At 43.9% G+C, this 25,628-nt stretch overlaps 2 protein-coding genes across 2 annotated transcripts; one reads left to right on the forward strand and one right to left on the reverse strand.

The window, feature by feature from the left end:
- The first annotated feature begins 1,602 nt into the window (after positions 1 to 1,602).
- Positions 1,603 to 6,741, forward strand: LOC100193253 (ATP phosphoribosyltransferase 2 chloroplastic). Its single transcript, NM_001358696.1, has 11 exons — positions 1,603 to 1,967; positions 2,084 to 2,143; positions 3,200 to 3,313; positions 3,875 to 3,940; positions 4,030 to 4,137; positions 4,259 to 4,342; positions 5,032 to 5,133; positions 5,269 to 5,382; positions 5,464 to 5,544; positions 6,031 to 6,150; positions 6,344 to 6,741. Exons 1-11 carry the CDS (start codon positions 1,707 to 1,709, stop codon positions 6,437 to 6,439), a joined length of 1,206 nt encoding a protein of 401 aa, NP_001345625.1. The 5' UTR covers positions 1,603 to 1,706; the 3' UTR covers positions 6,440 to 6,741.
- A 1,766-nt stretch (positions 6,742 to 8,507) lies between these two features.
- Positions 8,508 to 10,459, reverse strand: LOC100281215 (phospholipase A2, group IVB). Its single transcript, NM_001154134.2, has one exon. It carries the CDS (start codon positions 10,360 to 10,362, stop codon positions 9,274 to 9,276), a length of 1,089 nt encoding a protein of 362 aa, NP_001147606.1. The 5' UTR covers positions 10,363 to 10,459; the 3' UTR covers positions 8,508 to 9,273.
- Between the last annotated feature and the right edge of the window lie 15,169 nt (positions 10,460 to 25,628).

The raw sequence follows: 25,628 nt of genomic DNA on the forward strand, positions 1-25,628 counted from the left end.
AGAATCAAGCCCGCGGGCTTAGCAGACCCAGTCCGGTTTCCTAACCGTGCCTGGCGGGCCGGGCCCAAAACGTGCCGTGCTTCACCGGGCCCGGGCCGAGTCGGGCCGGGCGACCCGTTTGGCCATCTCTAATTGGGCCAGACAAAAATCAGAGTGGAGAGCAATTTTGGATCTTTAGTAGTAGATATAAAAATATATAAATAGATATATATAAATACACTGATAGAAGTGGATGGATGGAATATTTCTGTTCGGGTGCAGTGCAGTGCTGGAGTAGCCGTGTAGCGACCAGGTCTGAAATGAAGCCTTGCTGTTGCCGGGAACTATAGGTGTATATTTGTGTTGTGCCTAATAGGCCGACGCAAAGCACATAATTTTTGGCACGACCCATATCTGGCATGGCCCAACCTAATTGTGGGCCTGGGCCAGCACGACCCAATATGTGGGCCGTGCCTGGGCCTCAAGTCAAGCCCACGTGCCGGCCTGGCACGACCCATTTAACTAAGGTCCATCGAGGCCCACTAAATATAGACTCAGTATTTAACTAAGGTCCGTCAAAGCCCACATGACTAGCACATCTTGGAGAATCTAGAGCTTCAATAAGCCTTCGAGAACCAATACCTATATGTGGATAGTGAATAGTGATGATGATCATTGTATATGTATCCTGTATGGATGTATAGTATTTAATTAAACACTGGATAGAGAACTGAATATTATTTCTGAGCTAGTTGTAATATTTTTTCTTTCTGACCAAATGTTTTTAATGTGCATCCACAAAACATCTTAGTTTTATTTTGGTCATATATATATGTTCTATACTTTTTGTTTATGTATTACTGTTGTATGTATATGAGCTGATCTGGCACATTAAGACATTTTAGGCTATTTGGGCCGGCCTGACACATATAACTAATTGTGGGCCGTGCCGTGGGCCGATGACTAGGCACACGTGCTGGCACGACACGACCCATAATTAGATATGTGCTTTTGTGGGCCGTGCCTTTGTGGGCCTGTGCCGTGCCGGGCCAGGCCGGCCCACATGTACATGTATACCGGGAACCGGGATCCCAAATGGAAGGGAAACAACAGAGCCTTCGTTGAAATATGTGTTAGACACTTAGATAGTGTTTGGATGGATGGATGAAGAAGGATGAAGAGGAATGAGGTGGAATCATTCTAACTTGACTCATGTTTGGTTTGGAGGTCCAGAGTCAGGGTCAAAGAATATTCTTTAAAAATAGTGGATGAGGCCATCCCTCAAAAAATAAGGGACGGGGTCAACCCAGAGTTCCATCCCTCGTTGACACCGAATCAAACACATCATTAGACTGAACCAGAAAAATAGAAATGACTGAATGTTTTAACAGTAAAGTATGGGCGCAGAAGGGCCCATGCTGCAGCGCTTTTTGCCGACCCCTCGCAGTTGCCGAACAACTTCATTTTTATCCGTTCTTTGTAAAAAGCTACTAGTACTGATTATTTTGGGCCTCTAGTGTCGGCTCGCGATCGGCCCAAAGTGGGTCTGGACTCGCACGAGTACCCCTCGTGCGCCGCATGTTCAATGTTGCTCGCTTCACCTGCTCTGTCGCCGCCGAACACCGCCGCCAGGCTCCCCCTCCTCACTGCACTGAACGAAAAACGGCAGCAAGCCGCCCGCCCACGCCCACGCCCACGCCCACGCCCCGCCCACCGACCCGACAAAAATGCCGGGGATGTTGGCGGCGCAGTTTACGGCTCTCTCTCTATCCCAGTCACCTTCGCCACAGTCCAGCTTACGCCTTGCCATCCGCCCTTCGCTGGCGGCGAGGGCCCGCTTTGTCGCTCCGCGGACAGCAGCCTCTGCGGCCGCCGTATCCGCTAAACCGGCGGCGGTTTCGTCTCCCCTAATTGAGGACCGCACTGTCGTCCGTATCGGGCTCCCCAGCAAGGGCCGCATGGCCGAGCAAACCCTAAGCCTCCTCAAGGTTCGGCGCTCCTTTCCGATGGGTGCTTCCGTTGCTGGGTTCGAAAGTTTTAATTGTATGTTTGGTACGCTGATTTGGTTATGGTTATGGTTGCGCTTTTGCGCTTGACGATGCAGAGTTGCCAGTTGTCGGTGAGGCAGCTCAACCCGCGGCAGTACACTGCAGATATCCCGCTGGTGATGTTTTAAGTCCTATATTCTCTCATCTCTCTGATTTTAATTACTTTCTACCAAATCTGTCTGGGAGGCAACCAGTTGCTGTGAGTAGGTTTTGAATCAGTAAGCCTTTGGTTCCTGATTCACTGGTAGGATAAGGATTTTAAGAGTTTTAAGTGTAACTTTCTACTTCATTGGTTTGTTTGTACTGTAAGCTAAGCTTAACCCTTAGGTTTAGCTAGTGGGAGATGACCACTGTAATTCTGGTGGTTACATTGAAGGCCTTCTTGATATTTTGTTGGAGCAATGCCTAGTAGATGTTTCATGGTGCCTATTGACCCTTTACTAATTATGCAATTCATAATATTGCATAGCAGAACCATGTAAACGGCAGAGCATGCTGTTCCATAAGTTACAAGTAGTCAATAAATTTGAGGCCAACTGTGTCATTAGCATTTTCGAGTAATCTTATAGATTGAATAATCAAGAATGCTTTCTTGCGTACTGAAATCTCTACCAGACCAGTCTCACATCCCCTGTTTGCATCATTAAAGGCCTGCTGGAAGCAAAACTAGCACACCCTATTACCTGTAGAGCATGACTTGTAGGCACTAGCATTGAACCTAAACATCTGATTCGTAGCTGCACATATTGAAGTTTGTATCCATACATGGATGAATATCCAATTGGAATCATCATATCTGTCTAAATCTAATCAAACATTCGACGGCACAACCTGGGTCCTTGTCTTTTCTCTTTCACCTTTTGGTATTGTGGTTCTTTTACAGTTGATGCATTGTCTAAACCATTGGTATAGACCCTGTTCTTTGTTCCTCATATTTAAAGTTCAGAGATAGGAAGTACCATGTTCTGTATAATCTCATTTAGTAGTGGTATGCTGGTAGCATTGGACGCTTACTTTCTTTCCTTTCACTTTAACTTTATACCTCCTTATTCGGTTTCAATGTGTGGACAACTGATCTGACACATTATGTGAATGGAGTGATTGATTGATAGTTTCAATAGAATTCTTTCTGAGTTTATGCAACCTGCTGATATCTTTTCACCCCTTTTCAGATTCCAAATTTGGAGGTTTGGTTTCAAAGGCCTAAGGACATTGTTCGTAAACTTCAGTCAGGCGATCTTGACCTTGGTGTTGTGGGTTTTGACATAGTTAGTGAATATGGAAACGTAAGCTTTTGAGCATTCCTGTATTTTTTCCCTCATATCATTATTTTGAACCGTTTATTCATGCTTTCAGTCTTATATGTTTCAGTTGTACCTAATAACACACAATAAGTCCTTTTACTCAAGAGTCACCACACAATAATAGTTCTGGGATCAAAATAAGTGTGTAATATATTGCAATTTGCACCTTATGCCCTATATAAAGATGTGAAAGAGGTAAAAAATCTTTCCAGTATGCATTTTGTTATTTCTGGTTTATCTTGTGCTTAGACTAATGCCTTCCTGGTTTGTGCGCACATTGGGTTCTGGACCTATATATTATAAAACATGAATCTCTGCCAATCGAATCCGCAATATTCTTTTATGTGAAATTTTAGGCCTGGTGCAGTGGTGCTAGCTTTCTCACTAAGTCACCAGGTCGCAGGTTCGAAGCAGCCTCTCCACATTCGTGGGGAAAGGCTTGCATCGGTTTATCCCTTCCCCAGAGCCTCCGACACTGGGTCTGCTCTATTCTGCTTTGAAGAAGCCTTTATCTGACCGATGTGCTTAAATTTTTTGTGTCAGGGCAATGAGGATTTAGTGGTCGTTCATGATGCTCTTGAGTTTGGACATTGTCGTTTGTCCCTTGCGGTATGTTGGTATCCAGGAGGATTCATAGGTACTAGTCTTGTTATTTCAAATTGAAGTTTATATCTGAAGCAGTCAACTTGTGCGACCAGGTACCTAAGGAAGGCATTTTTGAGAACATACATACTATGGAAGATTTGCTAAAGATGACTGAATGGACAGAAGAAAGGCCACTACGTGTTGTTACTGGATTTGGATATGTATGATCCAAACTCAAGCAGTCTAATTCCTGCTCCACGCCCCACCAGTTCACCACTACTACACACATGTGCGCTCACTGCTTTGCTGATTATTCACCCCAGTTACATTATTGTGCTGCAGCTAGGCAATAAGTTCTTAAGAGAGAAAGGTTTTAAGCATGTTCGTTTTTTATCTGCCGATGGAGCTCTTGAGTCATATCCTCCTGTGAGTCTGCTTCCTCTCCATTTGTTTTCCTTCTGTTTTCCTTGTGACCCCCTCCCATTTTTTGCTTCATGTATCTACTTTAAATTTGATTGTCCCAATAGTGAAGGCTACCCTTTTCTGTTCCCCAACAGCACTTAAATTTAGATCTTTAGAGAATCTGTAAGTGCTAATTAATTGTTTTATTATATGTTGGTCATTGCTTTATCCAGAAATTATTACGCCACATAGAATTATGTGTACTATTGTCCCTGCTATACTTGTTTACGTTCTTGCTCTAGTAGTTATGATTGCTGGCACAAATTTTTTATGGGTTATATATATATAAAACCCGATCTGCAGGGGTAAGACCACCCCACTGCATTATATTAAGAAGAAGACCTTCTCACGCATGTCGAGAAAACCCCCAAAGCCTTGCCCCATCCATACACAACGGCACCGTAGCCCATGTGAAAACGACCAGGGCCGGGCCTTAGACCTGTGCTTTGGCGTGGGACAGACGAGTGGATTTTTATACGACTGATGTAGATTATGGGTGTCTGAGCTTTAACCCTTCACATGGATCGATTTGTTTATTTACTTTAGGTGCTACTGGAATGTACACTGGTGTCTTTTTTTACTAGCTTGCGAGTTGTTGCGTAAAGAGGCTATCAAGGTTAATTCATGTTGCTAATTTCCTCCCCCCTGTGAAGATGGGTATGGCTGATGCTATTGTGGATCTCGTGAGTAGCGGAACGACCTTGCGTGAGAATAACCTAAAGGAAATTGATGGTGGAGTAGTTCTGGAAAGCCAGGTAAACTTTCTCGAACACACATGCATGTGTCGGGCACACACTCTTCAGTAGGCAATATTTTACAGTTGGTGGTTCCTTTGACAAAGAGAAAAGTTTACCCCTTTCCTGTTTCCTAAGATATAAAATTCTATGCAGGCCACTCTTGTAGCAAGTAGGAAATCTCTGCACAAGCGTAAAGGTGTGCTGGAGGTTACTCATGAGTTGCTTGAAAGATTAGAAGCTCACCTAAGAGCAACTGCAGAATTAATGGTAAATCTTCATATAACTCATGTATGCATGATTATATTGATTGGACTGCTTAAGTTATTGTAATTCCTATTGCTATATTAGGTCACCGCAAACATGAGGGGCAACAGCGCAGAAGAAGTGGCAGAGAGAGTTCTTAGCCAAACATCAATATGGGGATTGCAGGTAATAATTAGGAATATTATAACTAGCAATAATCATGAATTCATGATCTTCTTAGAAGTTAGAACTGTCAATGTATTATGTGTAGTTTTGGGGCAAAAGTACTGCTTTGTGTTAGGAAATTGAGTTGCATTCATCATATATCATGTGGTAGGCCTATAGTGCCTATATTTATGTCCAAAACGTAGACACATAGTTGGAGTCATTATACAACTGTAGCAGCTCCAATATACACACATGAAGAATCTAATTATTCTGCATCATTTAGGTTTTCCCCACTGATTAAGGAATTATAGTATTTGGATCTTTTTCTTCTTCGTTGATGAGGGAACTGGCCCGTTAGAGTGAGACCTGTCTCCTAATTGTATAGCAAATTCAGTGAAACTAATCACTATCTATGATTGTAACAGTACTTTGAAATATCAAGGTTGGATTCTTATATTTCTGTTTTTGCTTATGATTTCATTTACTCAATGTTGATGTGAACAGGGCCCGACTGTAAGTCCTGTCTATCGCAGACGTGATGGAAAAGTTGATGTGGAATACTATGCCATTAATGTGGTTGTTCCACAGAAGTTGCTTTACAAATCTATCCAACAACTGAGATCAGTACGGCTTCTGCTTCATTCTTTCTTTTGTTAACACACAAACAGCCATAGTCTAATGGCATGATTGAAAAGTTGATTATTCTCCACGAACAACCGATCCTAACTTGTTGGAGCTCGTATCGGAACCTATTATTACTACATATTATTATTTCTACATATGTAATTATCTTTTATCTGTGGACCCGGAATTGCAGATTGGTGGCAGTGGAGTCTTGGTAACAAAGCTGACCTACATATTCGACGAGGAGACGCCAAGGTGGCGCAATCTCCTCTCGGAGCTGGGGTTGTAACTTGGGCGCATGGTCAACTTCGGGTCTCTTCTACAAGTTCCCATATGTACTGCACCACATTCGTTTGTCAGTACCGAAGCATGTAAACCCATATGCAGAAGTGAGACCGTGTGGTATCTGTTTTGTACCTCTTCGCTTCAGGAAATTTTGGCCTGTATCTTGACCATCTGAGATGTATTGATAGAGTTGGGTAATGCTGTTGGGCGTATGTGTATTTCTTGTGCGGTTGTGCCTGACTTCTCTTGCCGGGGCACTGAATAATCGGCCATGTTTGAATAAAGAAAGCCGGTATGGTTCTCATTCATGACCCTCTGCTAAATTTGCATTGTGCTGTTAAACCTTCAGTTCGAGTTCGAGTTCGATGCGTCCATAGGATGCAGTAGATCAGCATTTTTGCCTGCGGATTTGCTAAAGCACATGTGATCGCCGGAAATGTTTCCAGCAGGGTACCAGGCATCCGATAGGTCGTCAGCCTGTCACCTCGTGCGGTACTGCTGTATGCCGATGCCTGCTTCATCTCGTTCTTCTCTTGCTCGACCCGGCCATGTGAGATTCCTGCTCTGCTCTTAGTAACTTTTCTATGGCTGGTTTGGATCACCACATAATTTATGATTACTGAAGGGATATCAATAAACAGCGCGACAAGGACTGTAAAGCAACAAGTCCACGCCACCCCTTTCCGTTCCGCGGGGGTGTCATAATCAGAGCCATTGTCTTATCCTAGTTTATGTTTTACGCTGGATGTTGAACTTTGAGGGTGTTTGGTTTTTAGGTTTAGTTCATGTATTTTATTCTATTTTAGTTTTTAAATTTCTAAATATAAAATTAAAATATAGTTTTAGTTTTCATTTTTAGTAATTTAGATACTAAAATAGAATAAAATAAATGAACTAAAAATTAGTTTCTAAAAACCAAACATCTCTTTTATCTCGTGTTTAAGACCCTGTTTAGAAGCAATCCATTTTTTAAGTAACCAGTTTTTATCTTTTAGTTAGGAGAGATCAGCTTCTTAGTTTTTAAGAAACTAATAATATAATTTCTATAAATTAAGTTATAAACTGGTATATTTGGAACCACATCATTTTTATAAAATAGTTTCTTAAAAACTAAGAGCTTTCAAACAGGGCATAAGTACTTCAGATTTTCTTCTGTGTGTGAACCGGATAGGTATTTTGAGTATTCGGTGGTTTATGCTTGGTACGGCAATGCTAGTGGAACCTTTTGGTAATGCTACAGCAGTTAATATACTGAATTTTCCCAATAGTATTGCCTGGAATGAGCTGTAGCCTTCGTTTTGTGCTGTTTTAAGAGGCATTTGGACGCCACTGTTCTCTCATGCTGCATTGTTGTTGAACACCTTACAACAAAGTAGCGAAACCTACTTTTGATAATGGCACAGTTCTAAATTTCTCAACAGTTCAATGATTCAAAACCCCAGATGCTTCTTGATAGCAACAAAGTGGTATTAGACCGTGTCCAGCATGTTATTTATATGATCATCCAAAACATTGTATAATGCAGACTGCACTGTTCGTAGGGTGAAGTTTAAAATAAAAGATAAAATTAAAAATATGATATGTAAACTGACGACAATCTTATAAAACATTGCAAACCGTCACAAGAATGTGAAGTTCAGGACATAGCTGGCACATACTTGAAAGTGCTGCCACGCATAGTAAGGGCCTATTTAGATCCAAGGAGCTAAACCAAAAGTGACCAACATTTAGTCACTTTAGGGGCAAAAGACCAAAGGTAAAAGTGACTAAAATAGTAAAAATATATGCTTTTATTCACTTTTAGCTCCTAAGGTCAGTTTGCTTTAGTTCCTGGATCCAAACATGTCCTAAGCAATGCTGCGCACAAGTTAACCAGCCCACAAATACTTCGGATTTCTCAGGTCCTTGAACATGAGAAATGAAAAAAATGCAGGATTGCGCGGTTATGATTGCAAAGGAGAAAAAGGAAATCAAATATCAGTTTTGGACTTAAGACTATATGGCTACATGCTGCCGAGTGCTGCATCATGTGTCCACCGCAGGAATATGGAGCTTCTCTAAAAAAACTTGACAATGGCTCTGAGACCTGTTAACAAAAAGATACAAGGAATTCGTACTTCCGTACGGAAGAAACCCAAATAAGCAAAGGCACACTATAACAAGCACAGGAACCAGATTGGTATGGGTGCCGGCTCTCACAAGTCACAACTCACAACAACAACGAAGTCTGACCATCAACACATGGACAGAAGTGAAACTCTGCCCCCTCTCCCACTTCTTCCACGCCGGAGACTCCCTTGACTAGATAGCCTCATCTTGGTTTTCAAGTTCCAACCTTATGGATTAATCGCTGTCCGACCTCAATTTTATCCAACCTTTAAAGGTAGCGTCTCACCCATGATGATAAAGTTCTTTATCCACGCCACGCAGTTCTTTATCTGGCATTCAGATTTCTACGAGGACAATCCATCCTTCCAGTGAATGATGCTGATTTGCACAAGCTATAAATCAGGCCTCCAGCATATCAAGAATCATCGCTAGAAACAAAGACGATCAGGAACCCATGGACTGAATTCAAAACAAAATTCATGTTCTCTGTGAATGCCACCAAACTTTGACAATGCATTGCAACCACATTGGGTCTGATAGGCCAATTGGCACCTGCAAACGTTGTGCAAACATACATGGCCGATTAATTGGTTTCCATGTGTCTAGCAACACCTCGTTATGCTCGAAGAGCTGTTACTCTGTTAGACAGTGGCCGCGAGAAACCCAGCCCGGCACAGCATCGTGATGCTCAGCGGAAACCAGGGGTAATCAAAGTCACTGTCCGCCACCTCAATCTTTCTTCTCCTCTAGATCACCTTCCGAAGCATCAGGTTTGCCCGATGAACAACCATTGATCTCCAGCGACCTCAAGAAGTTGAAGTAAGCATACTTGATGTCAAACTGCATGTCGTACCAGTAGTTCACGGCAATGGTGAGCCCGTTCGGCCCTGGACTCTGGCTGACATGGTGAAACCACATGCTTGGCAGGTAGAGCATCTCGCCGGCCCGGACCGTGCACCGTATCGGCGCCGGCCCGTCAAAGTAGAGCGGAAACGACGACGCCTGCACGGCCAACTCCTCGGGCGACGCCGGGCACGGGTCGACGCTGCTCCAGGGAACGATCCTCTCGGGCACTTCCATCTCCAGCTTAAGCCTCAACTGGCGCCCCCCCTCGGAGCTCTGCTCCGTGGCAACGTAGCGGGCGGCGGGGTAGTCGCGGACGTAGAGACGGTGGTGCTCGGTGGGGGGCAGCAGGAGGAAGTGCTTCTCGCCGGACAGAACGACGTAAATGTTGTCGTAGTGGTCCTTGTGGAAGGAGGTGACGGAGTGGGCGTTGCCTATCCAGAGGTTGACGGCCTCGGGGAGGCAGCCGAGCGCCTCGGTGGCCCACGGCACGTGCGCGTCCACGTCACCGGCGACCGCCGCGTACTCCCCGCGGAGGCAGTCGTCCTGCTGCTGCGCGTACGCTACCAGGCCGGCGGCCGGGTCGGATCCCCTGATAAGCCGGACCGCGGTAGGGAAGTCGACACGGCGGACGTGCGCGGACGCAAAGCACCTCGAGGACCCGGGTCGCCGTGGGTGCGGGTGCGAGGCAAGCGCATCGGCGCGCCCGTCGGGGGTGAGGTGGAGGGAGACGGCGGTGGAGCGGAGTGCGTCGGTGAGGTAGGAGGCGGTGGGCCAGAGCGACGCGGCGGGCCAGTGGCGAGTGGCCGCGGCGGAGACGAGGAGCGGGCGGCCCGGGGAGACGTGGTCGCGGAGGAACGCGAGCGGCGTCGGGGGCAGGCTGACGCGCGGCACGGCGGTGGCGTCCTGAGAAGAGGAAGGGAGGCCCAACAGGTCCCGGGACTCCGCCCACAGCTCGCGCAGCGCGGGCTCCATTGGCTTTGGTGGCGGGCGCCGCGGCGGCTTCCGCTCTGACTGCTCGTTGGTTTTGCCAATTCAGGCAACGGCGGCGGCGGCACCGCGGCACGATGCGCGGCAAAGCGGTTCTGGGGGAAGGCGCGTTGTTGGGGTTAAGCTTAAGGAGCTTGGGCTTGGGCCTGGGCAGGTGGATGTTCCCGATTTTGGGATTTGTTGGGCTTGAAGTAGCCTATGACATGGGCCTTTTTTGTGTTTGTGTCCACAGTAGATTGCTGATTGGGCCATTTGCTTATTTATGCCTACAATAGAAGAAGGCCTGAAAGAGGGCTTCTCCAGTTGAATACACTGTTAATTTTGAAAGAAATATTTCTACCGGGACAGCATATATACACTGGAAGTAAGCTCTAAATATGTCTATCACAAGTCTTAGAACTCATCATGCGGTGAAGATCAGAGAGGCAAGTAAGCATGAAATCACTGAGACTAACTACTACATGTCAACTTGAACAGCAGCTCCCAAACAGGACTAGATCTCTCTGTCTTGCCAAACATGTCAACGGCTCCATGCAAGACCCTGTTACTGACGATGAGTACTGAACTCTTCTTTTTTTGGCGGGTAAGAGTACTAAAACCTTACTATTCCAACTACTACGGGTTGACGAAGCAAAAGCATTCCCTCACATTGCATATGCTTAATTAGCTTTGACACCGTCTCCCTAGCTAGTTGACCTGCTGCTACGAATAACCCGAAACGGCTAAGCGTATAGATTATTAATAGCTGCATCATTGGTGCGAGAACTCTTGTTTGGTCTCGACATTTCGACATGGCGAGGAGGGCGTATGCGTAAATCCGCCCATGTGGGTAATTGCGTAGTACACCACACGGCACACGCCGTCTTATCAGGCACTGGAAACTATATACAGTGTTTTTTTTTGGTTTCGTCCATTTGTTTGCAAAAGGCTATGGGAATCTCTGCTTGTGATTGGTTATGGCCTCACTCACGGCCATAGCATACCTGCTTGCAGTGACCGCGTCCGGTCATCGCACGCAAGTGGTTACTACGCCTGGCCGACGTGTCGGTGCAGCGTTTGTTCACGATCCGTCTGATCGGTTAGCGCATCGTCTTATCCTACATCACTGCATACATTAATTTTATCAAAGATTTTATTTGGTTGTTTGTGTATTTAGAGTGTGAGTTATACGAATGAGTGTAAAACAATTCATTTTAAGATCCTTTAACTACATCTGCTCATACGTCAAAAACCTTCGTTTCTAGGCTCGTTGGGGGTGGGGTGGGGGGTGGGGAGTATTGAACTATTGTTTTTGTGAATTTTGGTAACATTATAATCAGAAGAAAGAAATAAGGGAACTGATCGAAGGCCTAGAGCTTTCCATATGTTCCAAGGACGCTTTGCACGCCTTTTGTCTTCTAGGTCGCATTTCTCCCACTTTAATCAAAGTCACAACTGTTTACAACAGCAAAATCACTTTTATTATGTCCACAAGGAAATACGACCTGCTTATTTGGTACTGTATTGTGTATCTGAATATGTTTTCGTATATACCATCACTAATTTGGATAGAGGGAGTAATTCCGTTGTCTTCTGGAATTACTGGTCGGCTGTTCTGGGTAACACAAAATTTAAAAAGGAACCTTAACTTTTCTTAAAGATAGATGTAAGGATCAAGAATTCCTTAGTAATACAATGTAGTTAATTCACATTTGAAAATAACATGCTGGCTCAATTGGTTGGATGTGGAAGGTGCAGACGTGCAGTCATGCACCAGTCACCCAGGTTCAAGTTCTCTTCGTATCAAATCTGGGCGCTCATTTAAAAGTTAAAACCCACACAAATCCTCTTACATTAGTCTTTTTTTTTTGGAAGTGGGTCTAACTGAACTGGTTTGTTGAAAGGTGTGATCATCTAACCACTGAACCACTCAAGTTTGAGTCCTCTTTGGATGCTTATCGTCTTGTTCCTGTTATGTTGGTCTATTTTTTTGGTTTAACAAGAGTAAAATTTTCTTACATTTACTTACAATCACAGTTATTTTTACCTCTGTTGCGCACAGACGCTTTAATCCTTGTTTATTTGAAAGGAAATATAGTACATTAGGAGAGCATTACAAGGAACAACATGTGTACCTGATTACAGATCCAACGAGATGAGAATCTAGTGTCACATGCATGCCACTGGACAAGTTGTGTTATTAACCAGGTTAGGGAGAAGAATTAATACTAGCATTTAACGTACAAGAGGCATCATTTAATGTTTAAGATCTGCTTTTCATGAGAGCAGGGTCAGTAATAGAGTCAAGTGTTAGTATACAATAGTTAACATCTATTTATGTAAAAAAATATTATTATTATATGGTATCATGTTCTCTATTCTCTTTCCTATTACTCCTCATACATAATTCTATCTAGGCGCACCACTATATATAGGTTCACTGTACCAGTCTGTTGTTTGCACGAGAGGCAAGCTCTCTCTTCTCTCTCCTTTCTCTATTTCATATTTCATATATTGAATAGATTAGATAAAGTTAATTGTTATACTTTCTCTGTTGAAGCTCTCTCTAGCATGTCATTATTTGTTAGAAATTAATGCAAGTGTCCTCAATTAGACGCCCTTTAGTAGGGTTATTTCAAAGGCTCCTCCAAGACTCCTTCAAAAAATCTACATCTGTTTCTCCGTAAGATCGAAAAGAGCTATCCTAGAAATCAAGCGAAGCCGGGAGTCAAAAATAAGGCTTCTCTGGCTCTCTAATGTCCTCCCTCATCCGTAAAAATAGGAGAAGCTATGTTCACAATTAAATAGGGATGCTCCTCAGGTTATTTATGAAAATAAAACGAGAGCTTTTTTTAAGAAGCATAGCTAGAGCTAGAGCTAGAGCTGTTGATGCAAGAGTTATATACACATTGCTTATCTCAATTTTTTTCAGCCACATCATCCAGATTCTCCTCACACCTATTACTACCCCTTTAATTAGCATGAATTTCAATCCCACGAATCACAACTCAAAAATAATTAGTTAGATGTTAAACCAACCATGTGCGCCCGTTCATTCAAAAATGTTTTACTTGGATTAGATGCAGTTGGGGGAAAAAAACAGTTTTGCAAAGAAGAAGAAGAAAAATAAGAAGACGCATATAGCCCTAAAAATAGAACACAGGCGTCAAATTTCAGGAATTCAAATAGCGCCTTTTGATTCGAAACAAGTTTTAGCTCGCTGTTCATATACTGCACTGTACATCGTCTATCTGATGACGAGAATCTAGACACACACTGAACACTCGCGCCATTTATTATTAGAATCGCAAGTGGGTCGCAGGATGACATGGAAACACGTATTTGGCGGCATCCGACGTCATCAGGGAGGGGAAAATGCTTTGCTGTAGCACTGTGAGAGTGGGGTCCCATCCACCGCCCCTAGCGCTGGTGCCACGTCACCGTCGAGTTCCGGGTCATGGCCACCAATTATGCCGGTCTGTCTCTGCGGCCAGGAACTCCGTGGCAGCATGTGTGGCGCTGCAACCAAATTACTATTTCTTTACACCTCGCCTCATTGCCTTTCCATTTTGAACTCGCCCTTTGATTCATACGTATATATATATGCAGAGCAACCAAAATGCCTCCTCATCTGCTAAAACCTTCGCAAAGGCTGCAGCTTATTGTAAGACGGAGACGGAGCTCAAAAGCACACGGAACGCGGCAACAGGATCGGTGCCCGCTGGAGATCCGAGAGGATATGCACGGCAGCCGGCCACGCCGATTTCCCCTGTGATTTGTCCCCGATCAAGCCGTCCTAGCAGGCATGTTGGATGTTGGCCGTGGGCTCTAGCTCGCTCGGAAAAAGGCGAAGAAATCTTCCCTATCATCTCCACGTCTCAAATGGCCGGTCTTGGAGCAGGGAAAACGACGCGTACGGAAAAGCTACCGTGGCCTGGCCCCTCGTAACTCGCCAAGACCCCATGAAAAGAAAGCTGCCCACCTCTATCATTCTCCGCCTATGCCGCCACCTTCCGACTGAAGTTTAAAATAGAAGACGAGATATTGAATATGATATGATAGCGGGTGAAAACAGTCTCAAGGCTCTCTATTTAAACTTTAAAATGCAGAGATTTTGCATAAGACTGAATGAAGATCCAAGTATTCCTAACGTATAGAACTTCAGAGAAAACTAGAGAAAAAGAAAGAAAGAAACTGGAACATTGGTCCGCCGCCCATCGATGGCATCAGGAGCATCCTTGTAGTGGACCGGCCTTGAGCCAGCTGCCACGTGATCGATGATCCTTTCGGCAGCGACGAGCTAGCCAGTAGCTACTGTGCTGCTTCAGCGAAGCGACAATGAGGTGTCTCGCTGCCCCCATTGCGGTTGCGGGGCACCACAAGACGAGTCGATCGATCTCACCTCGCTGTCCTGCTGATGACATCCTTGCTTGCTTTTCCACTATTTTGCAAGGCAAAGCTGATCCATGAACAGCTACTCCGATCCCGCGGAACAGTACGATCGGGCTCAAGTATTTCTAATGCTAGCTTTTTGGATAAAAGGGTGGTGGCGCCTAATGCTGTCTAGATTCAGGCAACAAGACGGAATCGACACGAAGACGATAAGAGGCCGATCTGTTTGCCTTGATGAACCTGCAGAATAAGACGCTTGGGTAGGAACAGGTTTGGTTTCAACGTAAAACGATGCTCGTAAAAGTTACTTTTGCCAAACTCCGATTCACGCAAAGAGCTTACAACATTTTGGGCCAAAATTAGATTTCAGAAAGAATACAATATAGTGGTGGTTGTCAAACTCCCACCCCCCATCGAATAAAAGTTCAGAGTTTTTAATGGGTGGTGATTGTTATATAGGGGTCGACTTGGAGATCTTTAAATTAATGAACTAAAGAACATCTCCAAAAGTTGTCGAACCATTTTCACAGTCTTAGATTTTTGGTAAGACTAAGGGCATGTTTGGTTTGTGTCTAAATGTGCCACACTTTGTCTAAGGTTAGTCGTTCGAATTGAATAACTAACCTTAGACAGAAAAATTAGGCAAAGTGTGACAATTGAGGTAACGAACCAAACATGCCTTAAAACTAACAACACACATACACCGCTGCTCTTTGCGCCTGAGCTGGTTTTGGATCTGAGAGAGAAGAGAGAAGAGAGAGACGAATGATCGGTCCAGCGAGGAGCAAACAGGAGAAAAGGAAGAAGGGGGGCACACCAATAATTTTTTGAGTGATTTTTTAGAAATCATTGAAGAAACTCTTTTTTAGTGATTTTCAAAAAAAAAACTGGCGACTTAAATAATTTAATAGTTCTAGGAACAGACTTTTTAAGAGTTCTTTGAGATGATCTAAGCTAAGTTTTCTAATGATATGTATCTAATATATATTTGGCTATGTATTGTTTGAGAGCAAGGGAATTGAGGGCTAAAATACCTCACGCCCCGTTTGAATCATTAGAATTGAATTTCATTCTAATAATAGTAATTTAGTCATATACTAATTAAGCTAATTCAGTTTTATACAAAATATATTTGTATACTGCTATTAGCAAGATATCAGAGATATTTATGTACGTTTTTACTATAGAGAAGTGAGACGAAGAGTGTCATGTAAGTTACAGAGTAAAAACAAATTATACTAATGTATAAAATCATTTCGCATCCTCCACCCTATGAATTTGAGATTGTTGGGTCTATGCTTCGTCGCCGAAGGTCTTATAGAAAGAAGTGATCCTCGGATGAAGCTGTTCGCACAAGATAGCCGAAGGTGCCTTTTCGCAGAGCTTCGGCATTACAAACCGACTTAAAGATAGAATGACCTTTTAGTCCATAAAGGTCTGAGTCAACGTTGTAAGTTCTTATAAGGGGCATACTTGTAATTCCTCACAGGCTGCGTCCTGTGCCTATAAATAGTGAACAGTATTCCGTTACTGTTCACGCATTTTCTGACATTTTGCAATCGCATTTCTCGGAATACAACCTTTGTCAAGGCATAGGTATCATTGTATTTTATGATTCAATATATTAAGTGAATATTATATAATGCATCTGTGGATCATTTATTCATTCTTACCTTTTACTTTGCATTATTCTACAACGTTTATTGAAAATTTATTACGAAGGTTCAACTTCGTAATAAGACGCTTATCAACCTTCGTCTAAGATCCATTATCCTCAAAGGTATAATGCTTCGCGGACGAAGGACAGTATCATTTAACATTCTATGTTGCCTTGTTCTTAATTCATAGCATTTGAGAACAAGTCCCCAACATTGGCGCCCACCTCCGGTGAACTCACTTCCACTTTTTGAGCTGATGGCTTCGTTCAACAACCGAGCTGGAGCTGCTTCGGACCCGAAGCTGGTGCTACCGATCACAGGTGGCTCGTCCTCAGAGCCAGCTAACAAGAAACAGAAGAAGGAAGCACAGAGGAGGGTACAGCATGTTGGGGTGCAAGGACCCTTCATCAAGACAAGATGGTCTCACATTCCTATTACCTTCTCCCAAGAGGACCTTCAGCTCAAAGATTACCCACACAACGATGCCATGGTTATCTCTTGTGTTATCAAAGGATTTCTGGTCCACAATGTCTTGGTTGACACAGGCAGTGCAGCTGACATCATATTTGCTAAAGCCTTCAGACAAATGCAAGAGCCAGAAGATAAGATTCATGATGCTACACATCCTCTCTGTGGCTTCGGAGGAAGACAGATTGTAGCACTGGGCAAGATCACCATGTCAGTGACCTTCGGATTCATCAACAACACTAGAACTGAGCAAGTTGTGTTTGACATTGTTGACATGGAATATCCTTACAATGCAATTGTTGGTCGTGGTACTCTTAATGCCTTCGAAGCAATCCTTCATCCTGCTTATCTTTGCATGAAGATACCTTCGGAACAGGGACCCATTGCTATCCATGGAAGTCAGGAAGCCGCAAGAAGGGCCGAAGGTAACTGGACTGACTCCAAAGCAATTCATAATATAGATGGAGCCGAAGCTTGTGAACAGTACAAATTCAGAAGGGAGAAGGCAGCTTCAGCAGATCAGCCGAAGCCCATGCTATTGTGTGAGGACATAGCAGAGCAGAAGGTGCTGTTGGGCTCGCAATTATCTGAAGACCAGGAGAAAACCTTGATAAGGTTTTTATTCAACAACAAAGATGTTTTTGCATGGTCGGCTAATGATCTCTGTGGAGTAAATCGGGATGTTATTGAACATTCGCTCAATGTTGACCCATCCTTCAGACCCCGAAAGCAGAGGCTTCGGAAAATGTCTGATGACAAGGCCGAAGGGGCTCGCAATGAAGTAAAAAGACTCCTCAGTGCAGGAGTTATCAGAGAAGTGAAGTATCCAGAGTGGCTAGCTAACACTGTTATGGTGAAGAAGGCCAATGGCAAGTGGAGAATGTGTATCGATTTCACAGATCTCAACAAGGCTTGTCCGAAGGACGAATTCCCGTTGCCAAGGATAGACTCTCTAGTCGATGCAGCAGCTTCTTCAGAGCTCATGAGTCTCTTGGACTGTTACTCAGGATATCATCAAATCTGGATGAAAAAGGAAGATGAGCCGAAAACTAGCTTCATAACTCCAAGTGGCACGTATTGCTATCTTCGGATGCCTGAGGGGCTCAAAAACGCTGGAGGAAGTTTCAGCAGAATGACTGCGAAGGTTCTTCAGTCTCAAATAGGCAGAAATGTGTTGACCTATGTTGATGACATTATCGTCAAAAGCACGAAGCAGGAAAATCATATTGTTGATCTGTAGGAGACCTTCGCCAGCTTCAGACAAGCTGGTTTGAAGCTGAATCCAGAGAAATGTGTCTTCGGAGTAAAGAAGGGTAAATTTCTTGGATGCTTGGTTTCAACAAAGGGAATCGAAGCTAATCCAAATAAAATCGAAGCTATACTTCGAATGGAGCCACCAACTACAAGAAAAGGGGCCCAAAGATTGACAGGAAGGCTGGCATCTCTCAACAGATTTATATCCAGATCAGCAGAAAGAAACTTACCATTTTTCGAGGTGCTGAAGTCAGCCGAAGTCTTTCAATGGGGCCCAAGTCAACAAAAAGCCTTCGAAGAGTTGAAGCAATACTTGATAGATCTCACAACATTAACTCCGCCAACGCCAGGGGCTCCTCTGTTGTTATATGTGGCAGCTTCGCACTCAGCAGTAAGTGCGGCGCTTGTCCAGGAGAAGCTTTATGGCCAGCTCAAGAAGCAAGTTCCAGTGTATTTTGTATCTGAGGTCCTTAGTGTCTCAAAGAAAAATTATACAGAGCTGGAGAAGGTATTATATGCCGTTTTAATGGCATCCAGGAAGCTTCGGCATTATTTTCAGGCATACAATATCATTGTTCCTTCTTCGCAGCCGTTGAAGGATATAATGAGAAATAGAGAAGCTACTGGACGGATTGGGAAATGGGCTGCAGAGCTCAACGAATTTTACATTGATTATGTGCATAGATCTTCGATCCAGTCTCAAGCATTGGCAGATTTCATTGCCGACTGGACGCCAGGGGCTCAGGATGAAGAAGCAAATAAAGATGCCGAAGTGTGGACAGTGTTTTGTGATGGCTCTTGGGGAATCTTCGGAGCAGGTGCAGCTGCTGTGTTGGTTTCACCATCCAAGGTCAAAACTTGTTATGCAGCAAGACTTGATTTCAGCTGCACGAACAATATTGCTGAGTACGAAGCCCTGCTTCTGGGCCTTCGGAAATTAAAGGCAATGGGAATCAGAAGGGCAATTCTTAAAACTGATTCCCAGGTGGTTTCGGGTCATGTTGACAAAAGTTGCAAGGCTAAAGATCCGAAGCTTGAAAAATATCTAGATACGGTCCGAAGGATCGAAGCATCCTTCGAAGGATTCTCTGTCAAGAATATTCCTCGAGGACAAAATGAGCATGCTGATTTGCTAGCTAAGTCTGCGGCACAGGGGCTGCCGTTACCTTCGGATGTGTTCTTCGAAACAATAAAGGCACCTTCAGTGGAGCTCCTTGAAAGAGCAGTCCTCAACATATCTCCTGTTTACAGCGAAGATTGGAGAACTGAAATAATCTCTTACCTTCAGGGTAAGTTCCTTTCAGATGACGAAGCTTACAATAAAAGAATAGAGGCAAGAGCTCGTCCGTATGTCATGATAGAAGGGGAATTATACAAACATGGAGTTTGCGCTCCGCTGCTCAAGTGCTTATCTAGAGCCGAAGGTATAGAGTTGATGAAAGAGATACATGCAGGCCTGTGTGGATCCCACATCGGATCCAGGCCATTACTTGGGAAAGTCTTCCGCCAAGGGTTTTATTGGCCGAAGGCAGCTTCGGATGCGGCGGAGTTAGTGCAAAAGTGCGAAGGTTGTCAGAAATGTGCAAGAGATCAAAAACAACCTTCGTCTTTGACACAGCTGATACAACCCATCTGGCCATTGCAAAGGTGGGGCCTTGACTTGTTGGGTCCATTACCATCGGCTCAAGGGAATCTAAAATATGTTATAGTGGCTGTGGAGTATTTTTCCAAGTGGATTGAGGCGAAGCCATTGGCCACAATAACTTCGGCCACTGTCCAAAAGTTTTTCTGGCAGAATATTGTCTGTCGCTTCGGGGTACCGAAGGCAATCACTGTAGATAATGGAACGCAGTTTGACTCCGAAGCTTTCAGAAATTTCTGTGATCAAATTGGAACGAAGATCCATTTTGCATCAGTCAGGCATCCGGAGTCAAATGGGCTCGTTGAAAGGGCCAACGGCATTATAATGACAGGAATAATGAAGTTAATCTTCAATCAACCCAGGGGAAAGTGGCCAGATCAGTTAATCAAAGTGGTGTGGAGCCACAATACAACAACATCAAGGTCTACAGGCTTTACCCCATTCAAATTATTATTCGGTGACGAAGCAATAACTCCGGAGGAAGCAAAAGCTGGATCAATAAGAGTAGTAGCTTCGGCAGAATCAGGTCCCGAAGATGCTTGCCTTGTGGAAAAGGATGCTTTAGAAGGGATCAGGCTTCAGGCCGTGGAGAATATCAATAAATATCAGGCTGAAACAGTTAAATGGCGAGATAGAAAAGTCCGGCTAAAAAATATTGAGCCGGGACACTTGGTGCTTCGGAGAGTGGCTAACCCAGATACAGTGGGTAAGCTACAGTTGAAATGGGAAGGACCATTCTTAGTAGTATCTTCGTCAAGGCCTGGATCGTACAGATTGAAGGACATGGATGGCAACGAAATTCCAAGGTCTTGGAATGCGGATGAGCTTCGGCGATACTATGTATAACATGATGTAATTTTTTATGTTTTTTCTTTTCTTTTTCATGGCACCCTTTTCCTTTCCGAAGGGGGAGAAAGGTTTTTAATGGGGCCATCATGTGTAATTTCCTTTTTTAGTCTTATAAGAGCAAAATCCCCCAAAAAATGTAAATGTAACAGCTGAGAACGCACCATCGAGTGCAGAAACTGAAAAAGAAAAAAGAGAAGAAGCTCCAAAGACGTCCCTAAGGGGATGCAGAGCTCTCAGCGAAAAGTCAACGCTGGTACCGTCTAAGTAAAAGACGAAGAAGCTCCAAAGACGTTCCTAAGGGAATGCAGAGCTTATACCGCCTAAGTAAAAGGCGAAGAAACTCCAAAGACGTTCCTAAGGGAATGCAGAGTTTATACCGTCTAAGTAAAAGACGAAGAAGCTCCAAAGACGTTCCTAAGGGAATGCAGAGCTTATACCGCCTAAGTAAAAGGCGAAGAAACTCCAAAGACGTTCCTAAGGGAATGCAGAGTTTATACCGTCTAAGTAAAAGACGAGGAAGCTCCAAAGTCGTTCCTAAGGGAATGCAGAGCTGATGTGTGGTTGATTCCAAGGAAATAATGGTTGAGTGTGGCTTCGGTTATATGTTTTGGACATTCATTCGCACATCACATTACATCATAGCATTTGCATTCATAAGCATTCATTCATGGCATCTGTGTTACTAAGTGGTTGCTTCGGCAAAAAGGAGAAGTATTCTTTTATGTTTTGGAGTGTACAAAAAAAGAAAAGCTTCGGCAGAAAGAAGAAGTAGTCTTTTATGTTTTGTACAAAAAAGCAAAGCTTCCGCAGAAAGAAGAAGCAGTCTTTAATGCTTCGTTGTGTACGAAAAGAAGGGAAGGTGTTTTTCGCCTTCGGCTCAAAATATTGATTTCGTCCACATCAAAGCGTCTTAATAAAAGGGTAAGGATATATTACAAGGTATGTACAAAGTTCCTTGAGAACGGTTTAATTGTATTTACAACAAGTTGTTACAAATTTTCTAGCCTACTACTACTAATCTTCTTCAGGCTCCCGCTTCGGCGGCATATTCTTTAATCACCTTCAGCTTCGTCATCCTACATGAATCCAGGTATCCAGAGTAAAAATCAAGTATGAAGGAGAAGGTAAGTACAAAGTAGGATTTCTTACTGGTTCAAGATGACTTCGAGCTTCGTCTCCAGCCTTCTCCCGCCCGCCTTTTGTCCATATCATTTTTATAAATCTATTTGAGATACTTCGGGCGAGGTCAGGTATATCGTCCAGGATTGATGGAGACAGGGTGAAGTTGGGCCTGTTGACGATCTTTCCATGCTCGCAGCCAGCCTTCAGGAATGCTGCAGCAGTACCCCGAGAAGCTACCCAGGCACAGAAGTCACCGTGCCCAGCTATAACTTCGTCAAGTTCTTCAATTTCAGCTTCGATATGATCGAAGGCTTTTGGTAAATCTTCATCCGAAGGGGTAAATTTCCCGCTGCTGGCTCCAACTGAGTAAAAGATCTTCTTTAGTTGTTGGATACAATTGTTGCTAAAATTCAAACATTTATCCTGAAGGCTTGTTAATGATTTCTTCAAATTTGAGTTGGCTTGGACTTCGGCTTCAAGTTTAGAATTAAGCTCTAGCTTTTCTTGTTCAAACTGTTTTGATTGACCGATAAGCTTCGAATTCAATTCTGATATTTTAGCTTCGGTCTCTGCCAGCAAGCCTTCGGTTGATTGAAGTTCGAAGTCTTTCTTTTCAATGATGACTGATTGTTCTTTTATTTTGCTCTCCAAATTTCCAATTATAGCTTCGTGTTTTTTGTCCTCTAAATCCTGCTGCATCTTCAGAGCTTTGCTCAGTAGCATGCTCTGCACAAAAACAGTTTTCGTTAGTAACATTTTCATTATCCAAAGCAATAAGGAACAGAGAAAAGATTGTTTACCTTGAAATTGGAATAAAATAAGCTGCCGACGATATGCTGTCGTCGGTAGCGGCTGATATCTATCTCTAGCTTCGGAAAACCGATACTCTTTGACAGAGTACCGATGACCTTAGCTCCGGTTTGGTCTCGAATGCAGCCTAATTTTTCATCGTCCACACCTCCGAATAGAAGAGCTCCTGGCCTGTATCCGCAAGATTTGGCATAGTCTTTTAGCTCTTCTATTTCGTCCTCCGAAAGTTTTTGCCCAATTAAATTTTGAAATGTGTAGGCTTCGTCGTCCGAAGCGACTTCGGCTATTTCTTTCCCCTTCTCAGGCACTGCGGCCATGACTTTTTTAGCAGCAGCGGCAGCTTCTTCTGCAGCCATGTCTTCTAAAATTTTGTCGATATTCTCAATGGTAGTCTCTAAGTTCACATCTTCGGCTGTAGCGGCTTCGGTAGCCGCGACCTCCGAAGGTGCGACTTCGACGTTTGTTGTGTCTTCAGCAGCTGCTGTTTTCTGAATTGATGCTCTCGGTGGCGTCTTGTCAATAACTTCTGTTACGGCAATAATTCTTTGCCTTTTTGCTTTGGTTATCTTCGTTTTTTCCGGCTCCGCCACCTTTTGAAAAAGCTTCGTCAGTCGAGGCCCTAATGGACTTAGCTTCGTGGGCATGGGTTCAATCATTACCTTTAGAATTTCCTCCACGTCGCTGGTAGAAGGTGGTGTGGGGGTCCCCTCTCCTTCGGATAGTTTTCGCTTTGGAGTTGATATTTTTCTCTTGACAATTTTCTTCTTTTTTGGTGGTTGTTCTTCATCCTTGTTTAAAGCTTCGGCCTCTCTTTTTCTTCTCTGGCCCTCAGCATCCTTGTTCAGCTGCGCATAGTCAGGATATTCGAAGCCCAGTGCATCAAGCACTCGGTTCAGCCTTCGCTTCGGACGGGTACCGAAGGCTGCTGTCATCAGTTGATCTTCTTTTTTCGAATAATTTCCAAGAATTTCATTACACATCACCTCAACTGTGTCCAGCCACTCTTGGCAGGGCTTCTTAAAATATTTCTTGAATTTGAAGTGGTAAGGAAGCCGGACAAGATCCCCTTCCTTCTTCTCCCCCTTTAACTTTGGCATTTCCCATTTTTTCAGAGTAGGGAAAACTTTGAATGCTAAGAATTCTTGAACCAGATCCCTGGTACCAATATGCTCTGCAATGATTCTGAATTCATCCATTGCCCGTTGAGTTTGACCCTCTGGTGTCATGTTGCAGTGGGGTCGGGTTTCTCCGAAAGTTAGCTCGAGTGGACTTTGCACAAGCTTCTCCTTGTCCTCATCAACCTTGACATAGAACCATTCTGATTTCCAGCCTGCCGGCCATTTGCTTCGGTAGCTGATTACAGGAAACTTTGCGGTTTTCCGGTAGGCAAAATTGTAGCAACCGAAGTTTTCATGAAGCCCATCTTTTCTGGCCTTTGTTTGATAATGCAATTCATGAACTCGACAGAAACTGTCAGCAAAAGGCTCCACTGCTTGGCTTCGGAGGGCCCAAATATAAACGCTAAGCCTAACGATAGCGTTAGGAGTTAACTGGTGAAGGTAGATGCCAAACCTCTTCAATATCTCCGCAACAATCTCGTGAACAGGGAATCTTAGCCCAGCCTTTAAAAAGCTTTTGAAGATGACAACCTCGTCCTTCTCTGGCTTCGGGGTGGTCTCTTCTCCCCCGAAGCGAAGTAGCTTCTTCTGATCTTCACTGAAAAAACCTGCTTTCACCATCTTGGCGAGATCAACCTTTGAAACAGTCGATTTTCCGAAGTCTAGGTGGCTGGGTTTGCTGGGCATGGCAATACGGTAGTCATCTTCGGAGTCGGTTTCTTCAATGTTCCCTTCTCCTTCGGCAGCTGTCGGGTTTGCTTCGGCAGCAGGCATTTCTTCCGCAGTCACCAGTCCGGAGCGCTGCATCGCTTCGGAGATGGGCACAGTCTCCGAAGCTTCAGTTTCGTCCCCCTCACGCTCAACCCTAGCTGTAGAGCGAACTCTGGCCATTTAATTATGAACTTGTGAAACTTTGATACTTTTTTCTCCGAAGCAGGCTTCAAGATGGAGCTTCGTTCAAATCTGACAAACAAGCTTCGGCGATGGTTAAAAATTTTGGCAGCAAAACAGTGCAAATAACAGTAAATGCTGTGGTAACTTCACACCTACTCGTCTGTTTATATAGTGCCGCAGGTAAGAAGGTGAAGCGCCAGGAGTTTTACACCAGGCGGACACCCGCTCGCACTCGCTGTACGGTGGACCGCAGTGACCGAACAGTAACTCTGCAAGGTGGGGCCGCTGCGCGCAGGGAAATCCAATCGTTTCTCGACAACGAGCTCAGGGAAGGTGTTTTTGAGACCTTCGGCGCTCTGAAGCTTAAGAAACTTTTTTCACGGATCAAGCTCGTTACGAAAAACGATCTAGCACCGCGAAAGGGGCTACTGTTGGGTCTATGCTTCGTCGCCGAAGGTCTTATAGAAAGAAGTGATCCTCGGATGAAGCTGTTCGCACAAGATAGCCGAAGGTGCCTTTTCGCAGAGCTTCGGCATTACAAACCGACTTAAAGATAGAATGACCTTTTAGTCCATAAAGGTCTGAGTCAACGTTGTAAGTTCTTATAAGGGGCATACTTGTAATTCCTCACAGGCTGCGTCCTGTGCCTATAAATAGTGAACAGTATTCCGTTACTGTTCACGCATTTTCTGACATTTTGCAATCGCATTTCTCGGAATACAACCTTTGTCAAGGCATAGGTATCATTGTATTTTATGATTCAATATATTAAGTGAATATTATATAATGCATCTGTGGATCATTTATTCATTCTTACCTTTTACTTTGCATTATTCTACAACGTTTATTGAAAATTTATTACGAAGGTTCAACTTCGTAATAAGACGCTTATCAACCTTCGTCTAAGATCCATTATCCTCAAAGGTATAATGCTTCGCGGACGAAGGACAGTATCATTTAACATTCTATGTTGCCTTGTTCTTAATTCATAGCATTTGAGAACAAGTCCCCAACAGAGATAGCCTGATATCTGAACTTTGGAAAGTGGTGGAATGTACAATTCCA

This window comes from Zea mays, chromosome 7, assembly GCF_902167145.1.
Source record: "Zea mays cultivar B73 chromosome 7, Zm-B73-REFERENCE-NAM-5.0, whole genome shotgun sequence".
NCBI lineage: Eukaryota > Viridiplantae > Streptophyta > Magnoliopsida > Poales > Poaceae > Zea > Zea mays.